Below are 24,778 nucleotides of genomic sequence, written 5' to 3' on the forward strand. Positions count from 1 at the left end.
TATATTGTTTCACCATATACAGCTGGTTTGGTTTTATGGCTGGAAGAACAACATATTTGGATGTAGACCCAGAAAACTGATGTCTCTGTGTGTCCACTTGGTATCACTGGTGTAAGTAGAAACACTGAAGGTTTCCACCAAGGCTATGAATTTCCTGTATTTAAATTTCAGGTATCTGTTTCAGCTCTATTCTTGCGTTTGTGCTATAGACCTTGGTATTAAAGGATGATTGTATTTATGGAGAAATTGGTTGAGACTGGACATGGCAACAGTCTCAGCTGTGAAAAGTGTTATGTAGTTGTTAATTAATACAGTATTTTACAGCTCGAAGAGTCTCTTCAACAACTTTATCTTGGCATTCCTCTACATCAAATAGTTTTGCTTTTTTGTCTCCACCTGCTGGTACGTGGCAGGGAGGCATGTACATGAAATTAGGAGGCTGGAAATTTTTAAACTAAATGGTTATTTTATGGATATTTAGCTAAACGAAACCAGTAATTTGTAAAAAAACTGTGACAATTTTATAACTCCTATGATTTTTATAAACTTGTACTGTTAGTTCAACACTTTTATTTGGTGCTAAAGTTATGTATTTCTTGACAATCTCCAGTTAATTTTGGGGAAATGGTAGTGTGGCTAATGTGTTTTTAGAGGAAATGGCATTGAGGAGATTTGCTTTAAAAAAAAAAGTAATTCAAAATTCTCTTAGCACCAGTGTGCTTGTGTGTTTTGCACATATGGACTTGCATGTTATGCAGTGTCATAGCATTAATGTTTTTTTCCCCTGATGGTAAATGTGTAATAAGTAATTACAGTAAGTAATTTTAGATTTGTAGCACAAAAAAACTGTCTTAAGTTTTTGAGTATTCAAACTGCTGCAGTATTTATGTAATCTGTAAGTGAAATGCATGATAGTAAAACATACTTTCTAATGGAAGATAAAGACTTAACTGAGGTTTTGATGTGTCAGTTCATTAGTTTTTTTTAGTTTTTTCTTTAAATCACAGCATCATTTTTTTTATATTTCAGAAATGCTCTATGAAGGCTGAAGAATTTGAATATGCGTTACTTTTTCTTTATTTATCTTAGAGTTTGAGTTTTAATATAGTAGAACTGTAAACGAAAAAAGTGTTCAGTAGTGTAAATTAATAACTCTGCTGGGCAGATGACTTCAATCTATTCAAGGCAGAACTGAGACAATTAGTGCTTTTGGTACGATGCTGCTTGTTACTTCGAGTTGTTGTATCCATGTATAAAAATCCAGTGTCAGAGCAAAGTCCCCATGTAATGACTTGCAGCTTGTCTTCCTGCGGACTGCAATGTATCAGCCACTTGTTTGCAGGTAACTAAGTGCAAAAAAAAAAAAAAAAAAAAAAAAAAAAATCACCCTGTTTGCTTCCCCCCTCCCTCTTAGTTCTATTTTGCAAATATATGAGTGAATTTGCAAGAGAAAAGAAATGTAAAAGTTTTCTTCTCGACTATAATCGTGGCTCTTCATCAGTCATCACTCTTCCTGCATTTTGTTCAAGAGGCTCTAATTGTCTGCATTTGGCAGGTTTAACACTTCCTGACAGAGAGGCTATTAAGGGGAAGTATTCTCGCATAACTGTCACAGGCAGGAACAAAGAACCTTCAAACTCAATGTGTGGAAACCACTAACATTCTTAAATGACCCTTTTCATGCATTTTATCCCTTTAAGCTAAAATTTGGAGAGTGCAGGGTCATGGAAAGCAGCAAGGTGTAATAAAACAGTAAACTCTGATTTTTTTTTTTTTTTTAAACACCCCCCCCTTTTTTTTTCTTTCTTTTTTTTTTTTTTTTTTTTTTTTGGGTGGGGGTTCGGTGGATTTATCTCTTGACTTAAAAACAATTGTTATTTGGAAAAATCTCATTAACAGATGTGACTGGAGTAAAAAGACTTAAAACTGATGTTGCTTTCAGGACTGCTTTGAACTTAACAAGCACCGATTTGTGGAGCAGACTAGCTAATGAAAGGAAATTAAATTTTCTGACAACTTCCCCTGCCAGCCCCCTTATTCTTCATGGGGCTGTTACTAGGTACTGAAGACTTTTAAAGAGGATTTTGTTTTATTATCGGACATAAATGAACCAGGTATGAACATTTCTTACGATTTTTTTTTTTAAAGTTCTGACCTGGGTGCTTTTAAAACGGATTGTCTTGAAAGCTTTAAAAATATCAGGTTGCATTTTAATGTTCATAAGTCAGCCCCCATAAGTTTCAGACACACTTAGCAGCTGGTGGTTTCTAGACATTACTGCCTTCCATACAAATGTTTTATTGCACGTGATGGAATAGTATAAATATTAGCAAATTTGGATGGAATTTTTGAACCTAACCCCCGCCACTGTAATTTAACCCTTTTTCTTTCATGTAGTGTATAATGGAAATATATTGTTATCAGTAGAAGAAACCAGAATTAAGAGATTTATTTATGAACTTACAAGAAATTCAAGTATTTTGTGTTTTATTCCTTGGGCTTTCTAGTGGGTGTGGTTTTGGATTTTTTTTGTTTGTTTTGTTTTGGTTTTTTTTGTTTTGTACTAGGCTATAGTGGGTAGGATCAACAAAAGAATTTTTCTAATTGTCATACACTAACTAGTAATGTGCAGACTCTTAAATGGAAACAATTATATAAATCCTCTTATTTCAGATACAGTTTAAAGTGGTGCATTTAAAGTTCTGTCTTTAGAACGAGAAGCTCACTAAAATAAAATGCTTGTGTTCTTTCTTTGCTAGACAAAAAAAGTCTTTAAAGAAGTTCTGAAAGTTTTCTGAACCTGAGTCACTCCCAAACAATAGAGAATCAACTCCCCCTACTGACAACAGCCAGGAAAACACAAGAAATACCTGCGAGGACAGAAATAAGCTGGCAGTGAACAAACTTTAACGATCTGATTTATGGTCCATTATTGATTGTAAACTTCTAAATTCTAGCATTAAATTCCTACAACTGCAGAAAATAATTTTGTGATCCTGGTTGTGTTTCCTGTCAGCTGATTCCTCATTGCTTTGAGTTTCTCGGTATACTAATGATGAGGTAGAATTTACATTCCACTTATGGTATTAATTTTACATTCCTTTGGCTGAAAAGGGTCAGAAGGTTGTAAAATCAAACATTAAATGAATCAGAGGAGACAGTAGTGCAATATATGAGTGCCCTCAGGACACAGTGCAATGGCTGATGGGATTAACGTTGGGTCTCATTTCCTGCTTTTACAGGATGCAGATGAAGCTGTCAGAATTGCAAGGGAAATTGGTAAGTTCTTAAATTAGCTATGGTGGGATTTGTGTGCCTCTCAGCAGATGCAGTTGACTAAATTGAATGTGTAATAAGTAATCCCTATAGAACAAATAATGTTTTAATAGTTTTTAACTTCCCTGTTGCCTGTAAGATGGAGAGAATCTAGGCATTAACGCCCTGTCTCTTAAATCATCACATTTTAGCTTTACAAACTGGACTTCACAGAGCAAGTGCAGCCATGATTTGTGGAATGCATGTAATTTGCAGTAATGAGGAGCTCGCTAAATGAGTTATTTCAAAGTATACCTGCAATTGGACATGATAGAAGTTAGGCATGGCTCATTTCTCCTTACATAGAGGTTGACACCAGTAATGTTATAATCCTCGTTCTTTGTCACTCTGTGGACTGCAGTTTGCTTGAATATCATCCAGACCACCAGCCTTTCTTCTGTGCTTTCTGGAATAAAGTCGTTACTCAGCTTCTGAAAATCTCACAGAATGATGAAAAGAGCAACCAGCAAACTGTCTGGGACTCATTTTGATGAAGGTTAAGTGTAATGTTTTTAATGAGTTTTGGCTTTTATTTACTAAAGCTTAGTATTAGGGAAAATATTTAACCATATGCTTGAAGTTACACATGATCTTAAAAGCTTTCTAGAAGAAGGATTGAATGCAGTAAGATTTTTCTTGGGTTTTTTCCTTTATTTTAAGTGCTAGTTGGCATGTGAAACTATTTGGGTTCATCACAGCTACATAATTCAAAGGATGTATCTTCATTTGAAGCTTTTATTCACTGGTCTAGTTGCAGATACATCTCAACTGTGTCAGAAGCTGTGGCTATGCCAAATGGGGACTTGCACTGCTACAGATGTCTTTTTGTCAGTGTAACACCTTTCCACTGCTGGCAAGTGGAAGTTGTTGGGGTTCTTACTCTGCACTGGTTTACTGCCCTGAAACCCTTCAGGATGGGCTTGGCTGGCTCTTAGGCTGGCACAGTTGAAGTTGGTGTTTCTGGGGATCATCTTTGTTCTTGTTGTGAAATCAGGTGATTACAGATCACTGTCATGGGAGCAGAAACGAAAGGAAGAGGTTAGCTACCAAACTGGAACATTTTTGGGGAGAACTGTAAATAAAGTTGGTTTTAGTCCTTAACTATAATAGTATGTATTTTTTTTTTCAGTTCTGTTTCATTTCAATAGGTTTTCTTGTTCTTGTGTTTCAAAGATTTCCTGCAAATATTTTAAAAGCAGTTTTGATTAATGCAGTGGCTTCCTAGATGCCCTTTAATGTGCATTTGTGCTTAATTTTCTTTGAGTTCTTCTGGTGTTCTGTTGGCTGATTCCTGTCTTACTTGGTAGCACTTTGGAAGCCATTACATCAAGGCAGTCTTAAATCACTAAATACTGAAGTCAGTTACAGTCAGATAGGTGGTGCTTTATCTAGATGGCAATTTCTTAAACTGTTTTGATACAAAGAAAAGTTGATAATATGATGCCCTGTAGTTAAAGAAAAATATCTTTTCTACTTCTTTTCTCCAGCTGTGTTTTGACCAGTTGATCAGTTTGGTTAAGCCATCTAATCATGATCACTAACCAGAATAAAAACCTCAGACTTGCAAATACATTTTAAGTAATTACTAAAAAAAAATAATTTGTGGATTAGCTCTTAAAACTCAAAACATTGTGTAATATTGTCTTGCTGTCTGTGTTTTTTGTTTTTCTCTTGTGTTATGGCTGAAAAATCCAGTAGTAGTGGAGCATGGCACCTGTACCTGTTTCAGTGACTATTATTTAAGGGTACAAATTTTGTTAGTAAGGGAGTAAAGCCTATCTTAGGCCCCTCATTTGAGATGTGCTCTCCCAAGCTGTGAAGAGGGAATGTGACAGAGATAATAAGCTAAATCAGAAGTTAGAAGTAGTTCAGGCACAAATTGCTGTAATTGCTCCTTTCTATAGTTTCTCTTCTATCTTTATGAGGTGTGGTGTTCTTCTCTTGTGATCCTTTCTCTAGTGTTCAATCACTCTTCTCCCATGCAAGTTTTAAATCTTTATGCTGTACATGAAAAACCAATGGCTTCTTGATTTCTGAATCATGGGTGAAAGAAAATTTTACTCTTAAGTTTGAAAAAAAATTAACTACGAAATGCTGGCAGTTAAACTAAATGAGTTTGTACAAAACTGAAGAGGCGAAAACCACTCTTACCAGGTTGCATTTGACAAAGCTATAATTAGTGCTTGCTTTTCAATAATGGATATTGAAAAGAATCTGGTATTGCCACATCGAGTACTTCACAAGTTGATATTGCACAATGTATTCTGTTGTCTACTACCTGCAACTTTATAAAAATGATAATATTAAAACAATAGTGGCAAAGAGTGGGAACTAACAGCTGTGGGATACCAGAAGTTTACTTCTCTTACCATTCAGATTCTCAGAGTTGTAAACAATCCTGAAAAAAACCCAAAGGATAATATTACCTATTTAACAGGAAAAGCTTGCCAGATGAACTTCAAATTTTGACAGCTTTTTACCTTCCTGCCTAAGATCTTTTTAGACTAATCCTTCAGATGTGACAAAAGAACTTCGATATATCAAATAAGTATAGTTTTTATTCTTACCTACAGTTTTGCTTTAATGTAAATTGTCTAAGGGAAAGGTGAAAACTGGACACCTCCTTAAAAGTATGCCTGCTTTGTGAGACTCTGTTACTTTTACTGTGGGTCCTTAAAAATGTTACTAGAAATTGTTTGCATGCCTCTCCCTTTCCACAACTAATTCAACTACTCCATGTGTCTATACTTAAGCAATTTTAATTGCTGCTGAATAGCACAAAAGTGATCCTGAATGATGACTGATGGCATCCTGATCCTAGTATCCTCTACCCAATTGGTATTCAAAACTTAGATTCTACAAAGCCTTCCTCATCAGAGCACACCTCAGTCTTTGGTATTGGCCAAAGAGCAGCTGTTTAGCTTAATTTGGTGCCCCAGAGTAAAGGTGTATTTGAGCAAAAGTTCAAGTCCCCTTATTTTCAGAGGACTGGCTAATAGTCACCTGACTATTGTCGGGTGAAGTAAAGATCTGTTGGAAAAAATTTTTCTTCCTAAGCTAAAGAGCTGAATGTATCTTCAGAACAGCCCTTACTCTGATTTAGATTTCTTTAAACTATGTTGTGTCTCTCTGGAACCTTTAACCAACTTCTGTCCCAGCACGGTTAAAATTGTAATCAGTACACGTTTTGGGGGAACCAAAATGTTCTATACTTGGTGACTGATACCAGTAGCCCATATATCCTGTTTCATAGTTTAATCCTGTGAGCTGTGATCTATGAACTTCCATATTCCATAGCATATAAAGACTCACCAAGACTCACTGTCCAAATACCTATTTTGCTGCTGAAAGGAAAGAACAGTAAGTTAGAAGTAGACTGCTTACAGAGTTAAAATCAGCAAGCCATTCAGGAGACTGATAATGTTGGACTGAAATTGTGAGCACAATTGATTTTTTTCAAGTATGTGAAACACTGAATAAGATAGATTAGGTGGTGGAAAGTGCCATAGTGAGTTTGCCACAGTAAGGCTTTTAAAATAATGCTCAATTCAGACTTGCAGCTTTTTGAGTTTGAGAGTCTTCAGCTTGTCATAGTGTTACCAGAGGTGGAAGTTCACTAGTGTTACCTGGTTAAATCTCATTTCTTGCATATAAATCATAGAAGATGTGCTTTTTATTGATTTCAATATACCCAATGATTTGTCTGGGAGCCTGGCAGTTGCTGAGGATCTGGAAAAGCAGCTACAGCAAACATAAACTGTACTTGTTTAGACACATGCTGCATTTCAATTGAAATTCCCTGTTTGCTGCCTGCAGTCTAGTGTTAGTCCTTTTATGTCTGGGCTTGTAGAGGCCCAGAAAATATTTAGTGTAGTTCTGGATCAAACACCCTTGGTTTGATCACCAGGGGTATGTTGATAAGATAATACTTATTCCATACCCCTCTTGTGGGCAGCCTCAGATGTTTCATAGAAGGATGTACGAGGTACTCTATCAAGTTTTTTTGTATGGCTCTTTCATCTTACCCTTACACCTAGTATCCAGAGAGTACTTTAAACTCTAAAATATAGCCTTTTGGTCATCCCTGCCTAGAGGAACTTGTGCTCTACATATGTTTATCTGTTAACTTTCTGCATCTTTGAACTACTTGAATGCTCTGTAGCATGGGCTTCCACAGTAATCACGTTATGTTGAAAACCGTTCTACTGATTTTTGCTATTACTTTGTTAATGTTCTCTTGTACTGTTGCTGCTTTCCCATCTTCCAGTCAACATCACTGTTTCTTATGCTTGTATCATGCCTCTTCTTTGTGTCCCCTTCCATCTTAAGTGAAAGGCTTTCCAGATCTTGCTGGTTTTAATGATCTTCTGAGCCTCTGTTCAGTCAAATGACTTTGGGGAGGAAGTGGACATACTGTATCACTGTCACTTGGCAGAGCAAGAGTACTTCTACATTCCATAAAGAAATGTAAACTTCACACATATGATGGCAAACTTGAAAATTTCTATTGGCAACCATATTCAAATGTCCCTTTTTGTCCCCAGATCAAAGCCTTTTATAGAATGTATCTTCAATTTACAAGGACAGGTGGACTCTTGCCAGACAGTATCAGCTGGTCTGATGTTTGGCTTAATGTTAAGATTTTCAGTAAAGGCTTAAAAGAATTTTCTGCTGTCCTAGATATGTCAAAAACTTTCTAATTGGAGCCTTAATTTTCAAGTTTCTTTAGGTTCATATAGGAAAAAGGTGAAGTTCACTGATATGAAAAAAGTTGTTTTACGAAGTTGCTGAATTAAAATAAAGTATTACAAGATAGTCATAGATAAATCTGGTTTTAAACTACATGGTCTGTTACTGTAGGTTTCTAGCTTTTTGAAAACTAGGGTCCTATCTCTTAGCCATTTTGGGGTATCTTATTCTGAGAGTTAAATATTACCAACTATGTGTCATATGTATGCTGCTGATTTTTTCTTATTGCTTGTCAGTTTGGGGGACATCCTTTTAATTATACAGTAATTTGGGTTTTGTGATACTATTTTCTAATATCTGGGTGGCACTGTTATTTTGAGGTATTCAACTCATTTGAATATTTGAAATATATTTTATTTTATTTAAAATATACTGCATCAGATCTGATAACGTACAGATTTGCTTACTGAATCTCTTGATTAACATGTTATGAAGATGTGCTTATTTTTGCTAGTAGTGTTTTTAATAATTTTATCAGAGCTATAACTTATTTCAGCAGTAAGAAAAGAATTTTGTTCCTCGAGAAATGTGAACTTCAAAAGGTCAAATGCCTTTATTCATAAATCACTTTGTTACTTGGGAATAATTCATTCAGTGCTTTTTTTAGTATAAATGAAATGGAGAAGACAACCTTTCTTTGCTTCAGAAATTTCTGCACTGACAGTTAAGTCTCAAGAAAAATCTCTCCTCCTCTCTCTCCCTCTCTCTCTCTCCAAACAAAGTGTTTTAATAAACGAAGTTATTGTCTCCTGGCATTATTGGACATGTGGTCAGTTGTCATGTTCCTCTGACCAATTGAACAAAGTTTGAACTTCTGTCTAATTGTTCCCTGCTGTTAGGCTACCCTGTCATGATCAAGGCCTCAGCAGGTGGTGGTGGGAAAGGCATGAGAATCGCTTGGGATGATGAAGAGACCAGGTGAGATGCTGTCCAAACCCTTGCCTTGATGAATGCTGTGGTTACTAAAGTCCCATTAAGCCTCTGTGAGCTGACAGTTGAGCAGATACAAAATGTTAACCAGAGAAATTGGATATTATTTGCTTTTCTCCCTTTCATATAGTGAGTGGTATACTTTGGGAGTTGGTACGTGCCTATTTAAAATAGATTTTTGCATAAACCTTATAAAACATGGTTGATTAATTTCAGCAAAATCCCAACACAACTGCCTTTAGTCTAGGGATAGACTCTAAATGTTGGCTGTGAATGTGAATTTTGCTGTGTGCCTTTCAGAACACTGTGTGGTGGGTAGAATACTTACTGGCCCTTATTCTCAAACATTAATGTGTGCCCTTAGTTCTGTTAAAGTAGGTGACTGATTATTCATGTATGGGAACACACAATGTTTCCAGAATATACACTAATAAGTTGCATACTTGGATGTTTAAAATACTTATCTCAGCAAACTATTGTGCTTTTGCCTGTTTGAAATGATGCTTGCTTAAACACATACACATTTTTGTCTCTTAATGGTTGCCTGAATACTGAACACTTCAAGATGCTTTGTTATTGCCTTTAAGTTTTACAATCCATTCTCTGCTGATATTCTGGCAGTGAGGAGCTTGGTCCCCATGTGCCACTGTTACAGGAAAAAGTGTTTCAGGCTTTTTGTCATGACTGAAAAAATCCCATTTGATCCAAAATCAGATAACCTTTTAAATATTTTCCTTTCCAAATGGAAAGAGCAGCACATACTCTAGAATCAACTCAAAGTGCAACTCAAATTTTCATTCATGTAATTTAGCCACCTGTTTGTCATATATTTGAGTTAAATTAAATTTTTGTTTGTCAAAAATTAAAAACTGGAAAAAAGAGTAACGAATGGCTAGCAGTTAAATTTTAGATTTAAAGAAAACACGAGGTAATGGCTTTTTATGGTTTGCTACCTTTATCCCATTTATATTAAAATCTAAATAGGAAAATAAGGTTTTGTGCATTAGAATGAAGATCTAGAATAAAGTGATTTCTTACAAGGATGCTTTGTTCCAACTGCTTTGGAATCGAAAATTACTGCCTTGATCTTGTTCAGGCAGCAATTGTGTATGCTGGACTTGAGAGGAAACCATTCATTTCTTGTTGTGCTCAGAAAGGGGCAAAGGAGCTTGATTAAAGTAACTTTAAAAATAGAAAACTGGATCTAAAATCATGATGGATAATTTGTTTTGGAGAAAAGTTGTGGTTATTGTTTAGAAAGTCACCTGATGGAGGTGGCTGGGTATCAACAGAAGCCAGCCACAGATGGTTTTTTTACATTTGCTTAAAAAAATTAATGTAGGAGATTTTTTAACCAAGTATTATATTCAGTGTTAATAGTTTGAGATTCTTACCTTGCTTTTGGAAAGCCTATGAAATGCCATTTAGCTCCATATTTTCCTGTGATATTATCCTTTTGGTTAGTTATGCAAGCCTTGTTTTACAGTGTAATTTCATGGAGTAATAGCTAAAATTGGTAAGAAAAAATAACACCTAGTCTGAATCCCAGACTGACACTACTTACTGATACTTTATCAAGGAGAAGTGTTCATTTTAGCATTCACAGGTAAGCAGCAAGGGAGGTAAAATTAAGTCAGCACAGTACTCCTGTGAAAACAAAAGTCCTTTTGACTGGAGGTGGAAACACATTTACTTTGCATATGTAGGTGAAGTAGAGCATTTGAATTTTTTTTCTAGTCTGTCTTGAAGAAACATCTATGAGGTTGTAAAAAATTTGTTGTAAATGTCCATTATTTGTGTTGTGGAACTAAGATTGTTCCTTTTTTATGTCTGGAGAAGAATATTCAATTAAGTGTTTTGAATGTGACTGAACTTGTTACTGACTAAACAATGTATCTGATAGTTTTAATAACATGATGTCAACAACTTTTCATGAGAATTGTCTTGCTGCATCCAAATCTGTGTAATAAACAATTTTTCAGCTATTGGCAGACTTAAGAAGCTAGTATCTGAATGGCCTTTGTATTTCAGAGTTGACAGATGCAGGATGAATGTGAAGAACTATTGATAATATTTTGGTTTGTAAACTTACTTCGGCTTTGGCATGTAGGACTAACTCCCTATTTGGAAAGAAATAACCCTATATAGACTAATTTTGTGTGAAACTTATGTTTGAATTTACAGGATAGTTGAAAATTTTCTCAATTGGCTATGCATCATACTAAAACAAAGCTTGCGTGTAGTGTGTGGTGTGTCATGGAAATAGCCATTGAAAATTGAAAAGACCCAGAGAAATTACTTAACTGTTACTGTTACGGAATTATTCAGTGTGGTAACTTAGTGGTGCTTTATTCTTCACTTCTCAGATACCCCTTTCCTTCAGTTCTGTCAGTATTATGATGTTTTTCCAGCTATAGCTAGGATTTCTAACTTTGAGCTACTATTTCTAATTAGAAGTAGCTCTTTGAGTGCCTGTGGATGGCTGCTGTGTTGACCCCTGCCTCTTTATCTGGAGTAGTGTTGCTGCTGAACTTTTTCAGATACGAATCCCTCCTAACTCACTCTTTTTAAATGTTGGTTATGTTGTAGTATGGAATTTTATGTACAGTTCAAGCCACTAATCCACATTTGAAATTAAAGTGACTCTGTCTTCACTCTAATGTTATGTAATCCTTACTCAGTTGTCTTGTTTGGATAAATTGAATTTAGGATGCCCTTTCTTCACATAATAGATACTCACTTGAAATTACATTGAAAATGAAGTGCAGATGACAGAAGAACAATTTAGGTTTGTAGGTTCTCCACAGCCTGAGAAAGTTCTGCTGCTGTGTGCATCTGGAAGTACTTCTGTCATAGTGTAGCTGTTTGTCCCAGCTCTAGTTTTGTATGTGAAGAGTGTCTGCTTCCATTCCAGAGAACTTGATCTGAGAGGGTTTTCCAAAGCCAGCTGACATGAACTTCATAGTGAAGTAGAACAAAAATGTGACTATGATAGGTATCTCAATATCTAGAAATTTTCTATCTCATTCCTTCTTTTTGGAAAAATTGAAGTCTTTCTTGCTTTCAGTATGCTTATAGCAATTGTACCTGTAACTTAGTCTTTAGGACTACACAGCTTTGAGTGATTTGCTGTCATCTGTGAAAAGGAATTAGTCTGAAGGCTGTATCTTCCCCAAAGAACAGATTAAAATTTCTTGGCAGAGATTGTGAGGGACCATTGCACACAAAGATATTTACTGGCTTGTAGGCTCAGTATCCAAGGTCATCTCACAGGAACTGCTGTCCCTCATTTTACACACCATGGATTTGTAGACAAAATTAATTTCTCCACTTACTATTTTCAGCTGCAAATGTGATAAGCCCTAAGCTGGAAATATGTACTTGAATTTTCTTTTTCCATTTTGAGAAACTTGGAGCTTTGTGCTCATTCCACCATCTCCTTACCCCACTGGTCAATTGTCTCAACTTCTGTGACCTCCTAGATACAGAAATCTTACCTGCTTGGTGAGCAGGTCTTAAAAGTTGTCACTAAGGCAGCTTCCAGCAACAGGTATTTAGAGAGATGAAATATATTGCCTTTTAATTTATGATAGTGGGAAAATATAAATTATTCTGTTACTTCTTTCTTGATGTGTATGCTAATTTTGTAAACTTAAGTCAAACATCTGCTTTCAGATTCCAAGAACCCTTTTATAATTTCTCTTTTGTGGTTCTGTGGAATAATATGTAAGAAACAATTGTGAATATTCCATCTCCTGAGGCAAAGGAAATCTGAAATGTGCAGTATGAGAGGGAAGTGAACTAAATTCTTTGCTATAGGCCTATACACTGAGTTTTATCATAGAATTTTAGAATGGTTTGGGTTGGAAAGGACCTTAAAGCTCATATAGTTCCAACTCTTCTGCCAGGAGCTGGGACACCTTCCACTAGGCCAGGTTGTTCAAAGCCCCATCCAACCTGGCCCTGAACACTGCCAGAGAAGGAGCAGCCACAACTTCCCTGGGCAACGTGTTCCAGTGTCATTATTTTACCTTCCCAGAGTAGTGCATTTGGCCTGCAAAGTTGGAAGCCTATGGGCTTTGCATCCTTTGTCTGTCCTACACAGGGATGGGCTGTAGAAATGTTCAGGTGAGGAATCAATCGGATGGATGGGTAAGAACAGCATTTCCTAAAAACTGATTTGCTTTTTGTAAAAACACATTTCCCTACCAGCTACATTTGTAAACATATGTAAAATGCTATGTCTAGATCATTTTAGCTTTTTTTTTTTTTTTTTAAATTTGAGTCAAACTGAAGCAATAAACTTGGGCTTTGTGTGTAAAATCAAACAACATTTGAGTATGTATTATTTACTTACTCTACCAGTCATGGTTTTAGAGGGATTCTACTGCACCTAATGGTTATCAAACATCTGTTTTTAACTAGATGGCCTTTTTAATTCTGGTCTTGACAAGAAAAGAGTATTTTCTTTTACTGTTTCCTGATATTGGAGACTGAAATATTACATAATGACTGCAGTTTTTTATTAGTGTCTGGCTGCCTCCAAAGAAAGTGGTTGTTTTAATTAAAACAGCAATGCTGATTTTGGATCTTGTGGCAGAAAGTTGGCATGAGGCATCTCACTTCATACAACCACAAGAAAACAAAAGCTTGTGGCAAGATTAATAAATGCTTTTGTTCAACTCATGCTTAAATGTGAATAAGTGTACTTTCGGGAGACAGAGGAACCTTTAAAGACATCCTGTTCTTTTCCTTGTAGAATCCTTCATGTTTGAAGGCATCTAGGGACATCAACTCATCTGGATTCATCCTCAAAATAGGATTGTTGTCCCAAAATAAGGTCTCTCATCTGGTATGCAGTAGGCTGATCCCCACTCAGCATTGAGATATTTGCAATAAATACAAGTTCTGTGTAGAACAGTAGAACAGTCAGGTGGTGTTCCAGAAATCTAGCTCCCCTTCCCAAAACGTGGCCTACTTAAAGTAATTTTACAGATTTCTTTATTTAATCTCTATCTTCTACCACTTCTCTACATGACTGCTTAACCGGTTCTTCACTTCCATTAAAATGACAGTGCTTAAAAATTTTACCACACCTGCTCAGAGTAGAGTGCTTTTTATTAGTAACTCTCCCTTTAGCCTATGGGTGGCTATTTTGGTATCATCATAGTACATTAATGTGCTAATGATATGCTAAAATGGTAAATCCAATTGGTCTGTGTTTTTTACCTGGTGCTTAAGGCTAAAACCAAGATGAGTAAATTAAGTTTTGGGGAGTACTCCAATCCCTTTCATCCTTCTTGCAGGCCTGTTTCTCAAGGATGGGTTGTTGACTATGAGGGATTTGTTTTTCTCCAATTCTTGCTGTCTTTGTGTTATATGAGCTTTGTTTTTATTCTGTGTCTTTTCTCTTATGAGATTTTTTTCCCCTCCCTCAAAATATTTTTTTTACTTAGTTAACTGACATCACAATCAGCACTGAATTTTAAACTGGTTGCTTAAAGCTCTTTCTAGTTGGGTCTTGCATTGGGGTTCCACAGCCTGCCCTGTTTCTCAGCTCTTTCTAGTATTTTTTTTTTCTTCCAGCTGGACACTCACCAATTAATTTTATGGCCATTATCTCACCTTTCTGCTGTGCACTGCCATAAAGAACTTGGCTCCATTGTCTTAGTAAACTACTCTTTAAGTACCAGAAGGCTGCAATTAGATGTTAGCTAAAACCTTGTTAACTTTCAGGTTCAACAAGCCTGGTTGACTACTGGTTCTGATGTGCTCTGAAAGTCTTTCTTGAGCGTGCCAACATCTTTGTACCAGGAGTGTCCAAAGCTGGATGCAGTATTTCAAATACAGCCTGACAAGTGCTGAGTAAAGGGGAATAATTGCTGCTGTTGGTCTACTGGTGGTGTTGCAGTTGGTACAGCCACTATTCTGCTATTCAGAGTGCACTGCTCACTTGCATCACAGCCTGGTACCCACCAGTACCTCCAAGACATCTTAAGCCAGCCAGTTCCACAGCCTGTGTTGATGAAGAGGGGGTGAGACAGTGCTAGGTGTGGGGCTCTGCACTTGTTCTTGTAGGAACTCATGTTTGCAAGCTCATTCCTCCAGACTGCTTAGGTCTCTGGAGTGCAGCCTTACCACTGAGTATATAAATGACCCTCTTCTAGCATGGTCTGCAGACTGGTGGTGGTGGTGCATTCCAGATGAAGAGGTTAAACTGTTTCCAGAAGAATAGATTTCTGGGGAAATTCCCTTTTATTGGATTCCAGGTAGCAGATGAACTGCTAACTTAGAGCCCAATGATCTAGCGAGTTTTTCAACTATCTTGTGCACCTATCTAGGCTGTAACAATCTACCTTGGAAACAGTGGTGCTGTGGGAGACCATTAAGGCTTTAAGTTGAGGAAGATACCTACTGTTCTCCTGGAATTCCCAGGTATAATCATAAAAGATGTGTAGATTGGTCAAGCATGATACAATTGGTAAATTCAGTCTGTTCTTAGTCACTTTCTCATGTGCCTAGAAATAGCTTCCAGGAGACTTTGCTTGATGACTCTTCCCCAGAATTAAAGTGAAGGTGGCCAGCTTGTAGTTCTGATTCCTTCATGCTTTTCTCAAAGGTGTGTGCAATGTTTATTTTCCTCCAATGTCTCCTGGAGTGGTGTCTCCTAAAGCTTTCAAAGCTTCTTCCTAAAGCTTTTCAAAGATGACAGAACAGTCTTACAGTGACTTTGCTGAGCATCCCATTTGGTCTTACTGACCTTTGTGTTTGATTTTTGAAGAGATTCCATCCTCTTCTGCTACTGGTAATTCCTCTTCTTCAGCCCATCTGATGTCAATGTCAAGAAGTTGTCACCAACATCCAGCAGAAACATCCCAATGTACTTGTGGTGATCAGCAGGTGTTGGACATACTCGTTTCCTGTTATAAAGAAACAAACACACACAAACCAACAGACAACCCCTCCCAACCCACTAAGAAATAACCCCTCCCCCCAACCACCCTCAGAAGTCCCAACCAAAACTCCCAAAACAAAACCCACAAAAATATTCAAGGTCTTGGACACTTTGGGTTGCTTAAATAGGGATGCATTCACTTTGTCAGCCTGAGCAGACAAACAAATTTTCACTGCCCTGTAACTCTTATCATCTTTCTTGATCCAGACCTTCCAGCTTTTTCCCTTCATACCTTTTTCATTATGTTTGATTAACCCTTATATAAATACTTGCTTGCCATTAATTGCAGCACAACAGTCGTGTGACCTGTCCCACCCTGTCAGATGTATGCTAAGGATGTTCTGTGTCTGCATGCAGCCTTCAGCTCCTTTTTGTTTCCTTGGTCACATGCCTTTATGTACAGCTGCTTGAGGAGGACCACTTGATTTAAAAAAAAAAAATTATTTATTTTTATTTTTAAACTTCTTTCCCTGCTTGATGTATCCAGGCCTTGACCAATGTGTAGCTCTCGCCTACCTTGTCTCTGAGGAGAGGCAATGGTTTTCCTTGCCTGCCTCAGGAATGGGCCATGGTGGCCTTGCAGCCCTCCTGCTCCAAGCCCAGTCTGGATCAAGGCATCTGATGTGTGATGGGCACTCCTGCAGCTGGACTGTGGAGTCACCATGTGTCATGTTGTTAGCAGTGCTACAGCTTACTGGCTCTGTGGCAGTGTGTCTCAGGTGGCTGAACTGGGGCTTGAATTGTCGTCTCAGCAGGCAGCTGTGGACCCCTTTCATCATGAGCTAATCTATCAATCTGTGAGTTGAGAAGCAGCTAGCAGAAGTTAATGGAAGCAACTAAAAGCAGTAAATCTGTATTTAGGGGAAAAAATCCCAACAAACCAACCAAACCTGCCACTAAATGTTACTGAGAACCTAAGAAAAAACCATGATTTCAACAGGAAATTGTGCCTGAATAAATGATTAACTTGCAAGCAAAATGCCAACCCCCTCCTCTGATGTCAAAACTATGTCTATCACCTGCTCCTTTTGAGAAACAAGGAAAAGTATCAAAAGCCTCTTAGCTGCTGCTGTTTGCTGAGAGTATCAGCTCAGCTGGTGTAGCTCTAGCATGGGGTGCCCAGTAGTGCCAAATGGATGCTCTGGTGTCCTCCCCATTCCCTGTCTCTCTGCCTAGTGCAGGTGGCTGGCACTGGGTGACTGTGTAGGTGGTCAAGTTATTAGGCATCAGTGTGAGGACCTGCACAGAGCCCCTGTTTGGGAATCCTCTGGCCAGAGTGCTTTTTATTTTGAGTCATAGTGTAGAAGTATGATGGTGCTTTTCATGCAGATGGCTGTGTCTTGTCAGATGTTAGGGCTTGATTAGGCTGCAGACAGCACATTGCTTCCATGGTAAATGGTGCCTGGGCTCAGATTGGGGCAGTGAGCTCGGCTTCCCCTGTGCTTCCCTCCTGGTCAGGAAAGTTTTGGACTTGGTTGGCTGTATTCATGCAGTTGTGATGTGTGGGGATCATCTTCCTTGCAATGGAGCTCTGTAAGGCTGCTGCTTGGTGAAAGGATAACATTCCAAATGCCCACGCTCTTCTAACCTAAACAGCTTTATAAAAACAGTTTAGATATTAATAAAGAGACTTGGCCTTATCTCCATTTGGTTAGTATGATCTCTTTAAGGAACCTGAGCTGTGTTTATGGTAATTTTTATCACTGAATAAATGCAACTGCACAGATTTGTAAGCTGCAAACAAGGCTGGATTACCTGAGATAGTAATTCCTGGGTTTTTTTTTGTTTTGTTTTGTTTTTTTTTTTTTTTTGAAATTACAATTTGAAAAGGATTAAGCATATATGGATTAGATAATTGGGCACCTGACATTTTTTTAATAAGTATTGCAGTTTAGATTTCTAATTAGCACATGCTTCAGTGAAGGAAAAATAGTCAGTTGTGGATAAAGCTGTTCGATAGAATGTTTACAAAAGGAAACAGAGCCTTTGATACAGGAATTAATATAGCTCTAAATCTGTCTCAGTAAGCTGAAACATTGTATGGCTCTTTGTTACTTCACTTTGTGGTTTTTTGTACAGATCAATTATTGCACAGAATAACAAACCTTGATGTCCCTTTTTGTCTTTATTGAGTAACTCAGTGTATTGGAGTTAAACGTTAATTTAGGAAAGATTGTACATTGAGTATAGTCTTTCAAAATTATAGTGTATATTGCTCCACAATCTTGAAAAATAGTGAGATACCCTTAAATATGCACACCTCTGTACTATAAATTTACCTGTCTCACAATTCTACTGTCTGGGTTTTGTTTGCGGACTTGAACTGTGTTCAAGAGATGGAAAGCGTGGAAACTTGGACACAACAGTGCCACGGGTGTTTATTTAGGGCACAAATATCAGGGCTGCTGCAGTCCTGTGGAAATTTACCCCAAACCTTCCCTGTGTAGCAGTATAATTGGACTGCTAAACCTGTAGAAAACTTGTGTGGAGGCATCGGGTCCCTGCACCATGGTGCATTTCACCCTGTACCTTAACTTGTTTGTCAGCAGTTGTAGACTGCTGTAGCAGTTGTAGACTACACCCCCTCAGGTGTAGTCTTTCTGCTGTGAAAAATAAAGTCAATAAATATTGTATGTTACACTGTTTATTTGTTTGAGTAATTATGTAGTGGAAGGTGTCCCTGCCCATGCAGGAGGATTGGAACGAGGTGATCTTTAAGGTTCCTTCCAACCCAAAGCATTCTGCTTTTCTGGATGTACAAAAGAAAATGGAGGGAAGCATCCAGAATGCACAGTATAACAGTTTAATGCAAGGAAAAACTTATAATGCTGCTGGTATGCTGTAAAGTGAAGTACTGCATCTTCAGGTTGTGTATTTTGTGCAAGACCTGCAATACTCCATCTGGAGTTCTTTCATCTAATTAACGTGCAACTAATCTCTGCTGTTCTTGAGTACTAAGAGGGCTGTGGACCTTAAGTAATGGTGTGCTTCACCTTTCCTTCTGTATAGCAAGTATTTTGTAATTAATGGTTTTTAAAATGTGGTTATTTTATTACTTTTATGGAAGTAAATTCTAACAAAGAAAATTAATGCAAATAATTTTTGCAAATACCCAGACTTTTTAAACATTCTGTGCTTTTAGAATGTTGGTTTTTTTTTTGTTTTGTTTTGTTGTTGTTGTTTTTTTTTTTTTTTTTTTTCTAAGAAAAGAAAATGAAAAGGGATGCTCATTAAAGAATTGGTGCAAATGATAAAGTTGGGTTCTGGATGTGTGTTGATGGATGAAAACTGCCAAATAACTGGAATGAACTAGTGTTCCTTCCTGTATATTTAGGAACCTAACTTTTTAAAATACAAATTATTCATTTTGTTTTCATTATTTAAGGGAAGGCTTTAGGTTTTCATCTCAAGAAGCTGCTTCAAGTTTTGGTGATGATCGGTTACTGATAGAAAAGTTCATTGATAACCCTCGTCACATAGAAATCCAGGTTGGTATTATTTATTCATTATTTAGTAAGGTTTGAATTCCGAAACGAATCAAAGTAGAAAATATTTCAAACATTCAGCTAAAAAAGGCTGAGAGTCTTGTGTTTTCCTGTGTCTTGGGCTGTTGCTGAAACAGCATGGCTATCATGCACAATACAGCCTTCCTGTTTTTATTCTGTAGCTTTTCTTAAGCAGGAAAACAATGAACTATGCTCAGTTTGTTGGTAGGGAGAAAGGTTATGGGCATTTGTCCTGGGGGCTAGAGCTTGAACTCTGGATCCTGATTTTAGTGCTTGAGCACTGCAGAGGATGTAGGAGTTCAAGCACTACCATGCTTGACTTTTTTCTTTCCATTTCTAGGTGTTTTTGTCAGTAATTTGGATTCTTTTCCAAAATATCTAATGCTCCCTGTGAAACCAGGAGGACTTGTGTCCCATTTTGGGCAGTTTGTGGTTCAGAATTGGTTGCATTCTCCTTGAGGTCTGGATTGTGGCCACTTGTATGTTTTATTGGATCTAGTGTTGAGCTGGATGTGCTAATACAAAATAAGACTTCTTTGTTTCCAACACTCCAATAAAAATTACAACTTTAATATTTGTGCCTCATGTGTGCAACTGAGTTTATCCATATCTTTGAAATAATCTTTCCTGACAAGTTTATATGGAGTATGTCAGTTTTCTCAGTAGAAATTTCATTTACTTCTGTCCAAAATATAAACTCATTCTAAGATGTGGCATGTTTTCCATTGAGAGACTGAAATATTTCAGCAGTAGCACAATAACTGAATCAACCAACAACAATAAATCTGATAGTGCAGAATGGTTTGTAAAAGATAAATATTTAATATTTTTTACTTTGCCAAGTACATGCCCACTCAAACCTGATACTTCCTATGTTTTTATTTATTTTAGATCTCCATATAAAACTTGTCTGTACACAGGCTAACTTATTGCATATGTGAAATGTAGAAACAGTCTAAGGGAAGATAAATGAGGCATCTAAGAGGCATTTGGATCTGGTCCTTAAGGACGTGGTTTAGTAGTTGACTATGGTGTTAATCAAACGTTGGACTGGATGATCTTAGGTCTCTTCCAACCTAAACATTCTGTGATTCTGTAAAAATGAAATTAAAATGCCAACCTGTTCTCTTTTGAAGTGTCATGGAAAGGTATACAGTGAACGTTGAGTTTCTTAGGTTACATTCATTGAGTTGATCTTAGGTTACAAAAGTGGTCAGATTGGTAGAGCATCCTCTTATATTCTTTTGCCACGATAATTTTTGGCTACTTATGTCTTAATTTCTTCCTTTTTTTAATGTATGCAAATCATTACATCTTACTGGTCTGTTTCTTTCGATGCTCACAATTTGAGAGCTCCAGCAGTTTCTACTATTTGATGGCTAAAGTTATTATGAGATTAATTCCTCCATACTTTCATGCATTTGGGGTACATTTTACATTGTTTTGATTCCTTTAGGTTAAAAAACCAAATTAATACTTAAGAAAGTTGAACAATTTCACCTATATTAAACAAAACAACTTTACCGTTAATAAGTTGTAGTTTTAATTGTAACAAGTGTACAATAAATGTTATTTTCCTTTGACAATCACTTTGGTGCATTTTAACAACATCATAGCACATCATTTTGACTTCATGTTCTAATCAGCTTTAGGACGTTGACCTTGATTAATTTTCAAGCTGCTGAATATACAAACAATTCAAGACCAGATGCCAAATATTTATTAATTTAGCAGTAACTTTTAAATAGAACTTTTTTAAAAATCATTTTCATATAGCTCCAAAGCATTGGTACTTAAAATTGTTAAATAAGGGGTTTCCTGTGGCTGGCTATAAAACAATCCCTTTGTAAAACATGAGAAAATACTAAAACAATTAACAGGAAAATACAGTCCAAATAGACTTTATGCTTGAGCTGATTTGAAGTCTTGTTCTTCTGAAATATCTGATAGAAAGGACCTGAGTTTAAAGTAAGAGTACATGGAATGTCTAGGTATTACTTGGCTGAATAGTAGTCCTATAGCTGGAAATAGAATTTAACTAAATCATGTAGGAGAGATTGCAATACATTATATTATTCTGGCATAAAGGTGGTGTAGCATAAGCCAATGTCATAATGATCTAATCCCACAAACCTGGGTGTTTTCTTCTAGGAGAGTTAGGATATTTAGGAAAGAGCTATTTAGGAAAGAGATCTTTAGGAAAAAGCTGTAGTTGTGAGGTGCATTTTTAGTGTGATAGGTACTGGAAAGTCATGTCAGAGAATATGATTTCAACATTCTATAAATGTCTTCTGAAATATAATTGGTTTATGCAGTATCATCTTTAATTTCTGGTAGTGAAAGCAGTGGACCCAAAATAAAAATAAAAGCCTAAAACAAAATTATGTTTGGCTTATTCTATTTCTAGCTAAATTTTCATAGTGAATGTTTGTGCTTATCTCTTTTTGAGCCATATTAGCTAATGATAGAAAAATGTTTATTTTAAAGATCCAGATTGCAGAAATTAGGTAGAATACAACAAATGTTCTCAGGTGAAGGAAAACACTAGTCAACGTGAAAAAAAAAAAAATTAATTATTCCCCTCAGGAAAATCAAGAGAAGAGAAGCACAGGAACTGATTTTGTTTGAAATGTTTCAAGACTTTTTGGTTGGTGAGACTGAATTCTGTACAAAGTTGTAGGCTTTGTAGCAATGAACCAGAAGTGCTCACAGGGAATTATTCTACTTACTATAGGGCAGCAGTTTTTCCATCTGAATACCACACTATGTTCTAGAGGTACTCTTTAAAAATAAAGGACAAGAAAACCCAGTCAGAAAGTCTTTTGTCCTCCCAGGTGAGCTTCTGTAGAGATCTTTAGTTCTGGATTGCACAAGTTAGTGCTTGGGTAGGAAGTTATTTTAGACACTGCTGGTGGTTTCGTTTCCTCCTGTGGGCAAGGAAGAGTGTTCTGGGGTATGTTGTAGTTTAGGAATTTTTTTTAGAACTCATTGGAGGGGATTTTTTCCCCTAAAAAGCTCCATAAATTTATGGGAGCTCAGCAGAATTTCTGAGGAAAATACATGTCTGATCTGTGCTGCCCAGTGCAAGTGAGTTAAGTTCATCAGATCAGTGCTTCGTTTTCAGTCACATCTTCCCAGATTTTTCACGCCTCAGCAAACATTGGTGTCATGGATGCAGGAATTCATCTTGCTTAGTGCCATGCTCGCTCTGTGATGCTAAAAGGAATAATAAATAATACAGATTCGTTGTCACAAATGTGAGTAGATATGGTTGAGTTCACGCAGTTTGAGGAAGATTGTGTCCTTTTTTAATCTTGTCCGTTTTCTGTGTAGAGCTGCACTATTAAAGAATGAAGCATGAATATTGGCACAGGTTCCCGCAGATCAGAGCAGGAAGATAGATGGAAAAAAATGAATTAGAGGGAAAATTTTATCAGGAAGAAGGGGAGCAGGTGTGGTCTGCAATGAAAGAAATTGTTCCAAGGATAAGTGTAGAGTATAACATCATGAGATTGGAAGAAGTCTACTTGAATCTTCAAATTCAGTGTCCTGGTATTGGAAATGGCTGCAACACACAGTGAGTTTCATAAAGGGATAGTTACTTTTCTTTAACTTTCCTTCCAGTTTGAAGTTGCAGAATCAGTTTACAGTTCTGTTGTACCAAACTTGTGTTTCTCCTAATGTATAATTTAGGTGGGTGTATCTAGATACTTGACTGTTTACTCTTCAATTAACTGTACAGCAAAAGAACTGTAGTCAGCATCTGATTTTTAAGAAATTTCTAGAAACTAACTGCTGCTTCAATTTTCATTGAAAGTACAGAGGAAGTAGCAAATTTTATTCTCTTTAATATAAGATTGGAAAGCTTCTGAATATTTTTTTCTTCATTTAAAACCAGAGTGCTGTGGTTTGCCTACTAAGAAAGCTGTGTTAGCTGTTGTTTCTGAAAACTGTTATTCAGGAGAAAAGTTTGGCATCCTTTGAGATTTTTCTCTCCTTTGACACAAGATATTGCTTGACAATATGCTTCTGAGTTAATTTCATTATACAGTACTATTTTAAATGCTTGAAAATGTAGTATAAATCTTATTTCAGTCTTACTTCTGAACTTTTCAGAGCTTCTCACAAATTTGAAGTTTATTATGCCATGTGTGTAGAGGCTTTAAAATGATCCTGTTTTTAGATTTTAGAGCAGCATCCAATTAGTATTTCAATTAGGATACAATTAATTTTCTACAGTGGAGTTTTTTTTCCCAACCTTTGTTTCTAGATTGGAAAAAATAGATTTTAAAATTAAACTAACGGAGTGCTACATAATAGTGTAATGTCAAAAGGCCATATGCATACATTTGTTTCTTAATAGCAGTATGTTATTGTTTCAGATTTTGGCAGATAAACATGGTAATGCCTTGTGGTTGAATGAAAGAGAGTGCTCCATTCAAAGGAGAAACCAAAAAGTTGTGGAGGAAGCACCAAGGTATGTGTACTAGACTCTTGATGCAACTTTATAGAAAGTGCTTCTGGGAAGTTGCTGATTTTATTGTAGAAATGCAAGCAAATTTTCTTATATTAAAAATGACAATGAAAATAAGTGTTTAAGCTACAGTTACATGACTAATGAAATTTTGATGTATTTAAGAATGGTTTGATCTTGTTTCATGATATCTTTCAGTAAGAAGAAAACAGGAGATGTGTTTATTTTTTTGCTGTTCCCATATAAAATGGATTTAAATAAAATTTACATGTAGTGTGTGAAGTGGCTTTCTTTATCTTTTTCCTTTTCTTTGCCATTCAACAATTGGACTTGAGAGTAAAATAAAATCCATAGTAAGTATTCATTTTACCACAGATACAGATATTTAACTGTTACAGTAACTGTGAGAGGGCCAGATAATACTGTTTGTTTCTGTTTGAAATGGAACAAATACTAAATACTCTGTGCCACTTCTGGTACCATTTATGATAGTGAACTCTAGCTGTAGGTCTCCTGTAACTCAAAAATGTTAAATTACCTTAATCCCACTGATATCAAATAGAGATGAAATACACTGCTGCTATAAAAGGTATGATCTTGCTGTGTTTTCTGTTGCACAGTTCACCAGAGAATATGTGCAGAAAAAAGGGTAGAAGGAAATTCTGGCTTCAGAAAACCACTCTTGGGTATATCACTACCCATGGGAATTCCCCGTGTAATGTGTTCACAAAGTGGGATGGATTTGCTATTATTTTATAGCTTAGATCTGTGCAATTCAGCAATTTAGGATGTGAGGAAAAGCACATCATGCAAAAATTTGTGTAGAGGCAGAGTGTAAGCTAAGGTTGG

At 36.6% G+C, this 24,778-nt stretch overlaps 1 protein-coding gene across 5 annotated transcripts in view; it reads left to right on the forward strand.

Moving 5' to 3' along the window:
• Nucleotides 1-24,778, forward strand: part of PCCA (propionyl-CoA carboxylase subunit alpha) — a 281,260-nt gene that overhangs the window by 77,390 nt on the left and 179,092 nt on the right. For 4 of the 5 annotated variants that reach the window (XM_071742501.1, XM_071742507.1, XM_071742515.1 and 1 more), the window contains exons 8-11: nucleotides 3,243-3,279; nucleotides 8,904-8,982; nucleotides 19,335-19,437; nucleotides 23,838-23,932. In XM_071742501.1, coding sequence (XP_071598602.1) covers nucleotides 3,243-3,279; nucleotides 8,904-8,982; nucleotides 19,335-19,437; nucleotides 23,838-23,932 — 314 coding nt within the window. Of the gene's footprint in view, nucleotides 1-3,242; nucleotides 3,280-8,903; nucleotides 8,983-19,334; nucleotides 19,438-22,836; nucleotides 23,033-23,837; nucleotides 23,933-24,778 lie in introns of those variants that run through there. The other variant, XM_071742529.1, reaches the window with a different exon arrangement.

This window comes from Heliangelus exortis, chromosome 1 (assembly GCF_036169615.1).
Source record: "Heliangelus exortis chromosome 1, bHelExo1.hap1, whole genome shotgun sequence".
NCBI classification, from domain to species: domain Eukaryota; kingdom Metazoa; phylum Chordata; class Aves; order Apodiformes; family Trochilidae; genus Heliangelus; species Heliangelus exortis.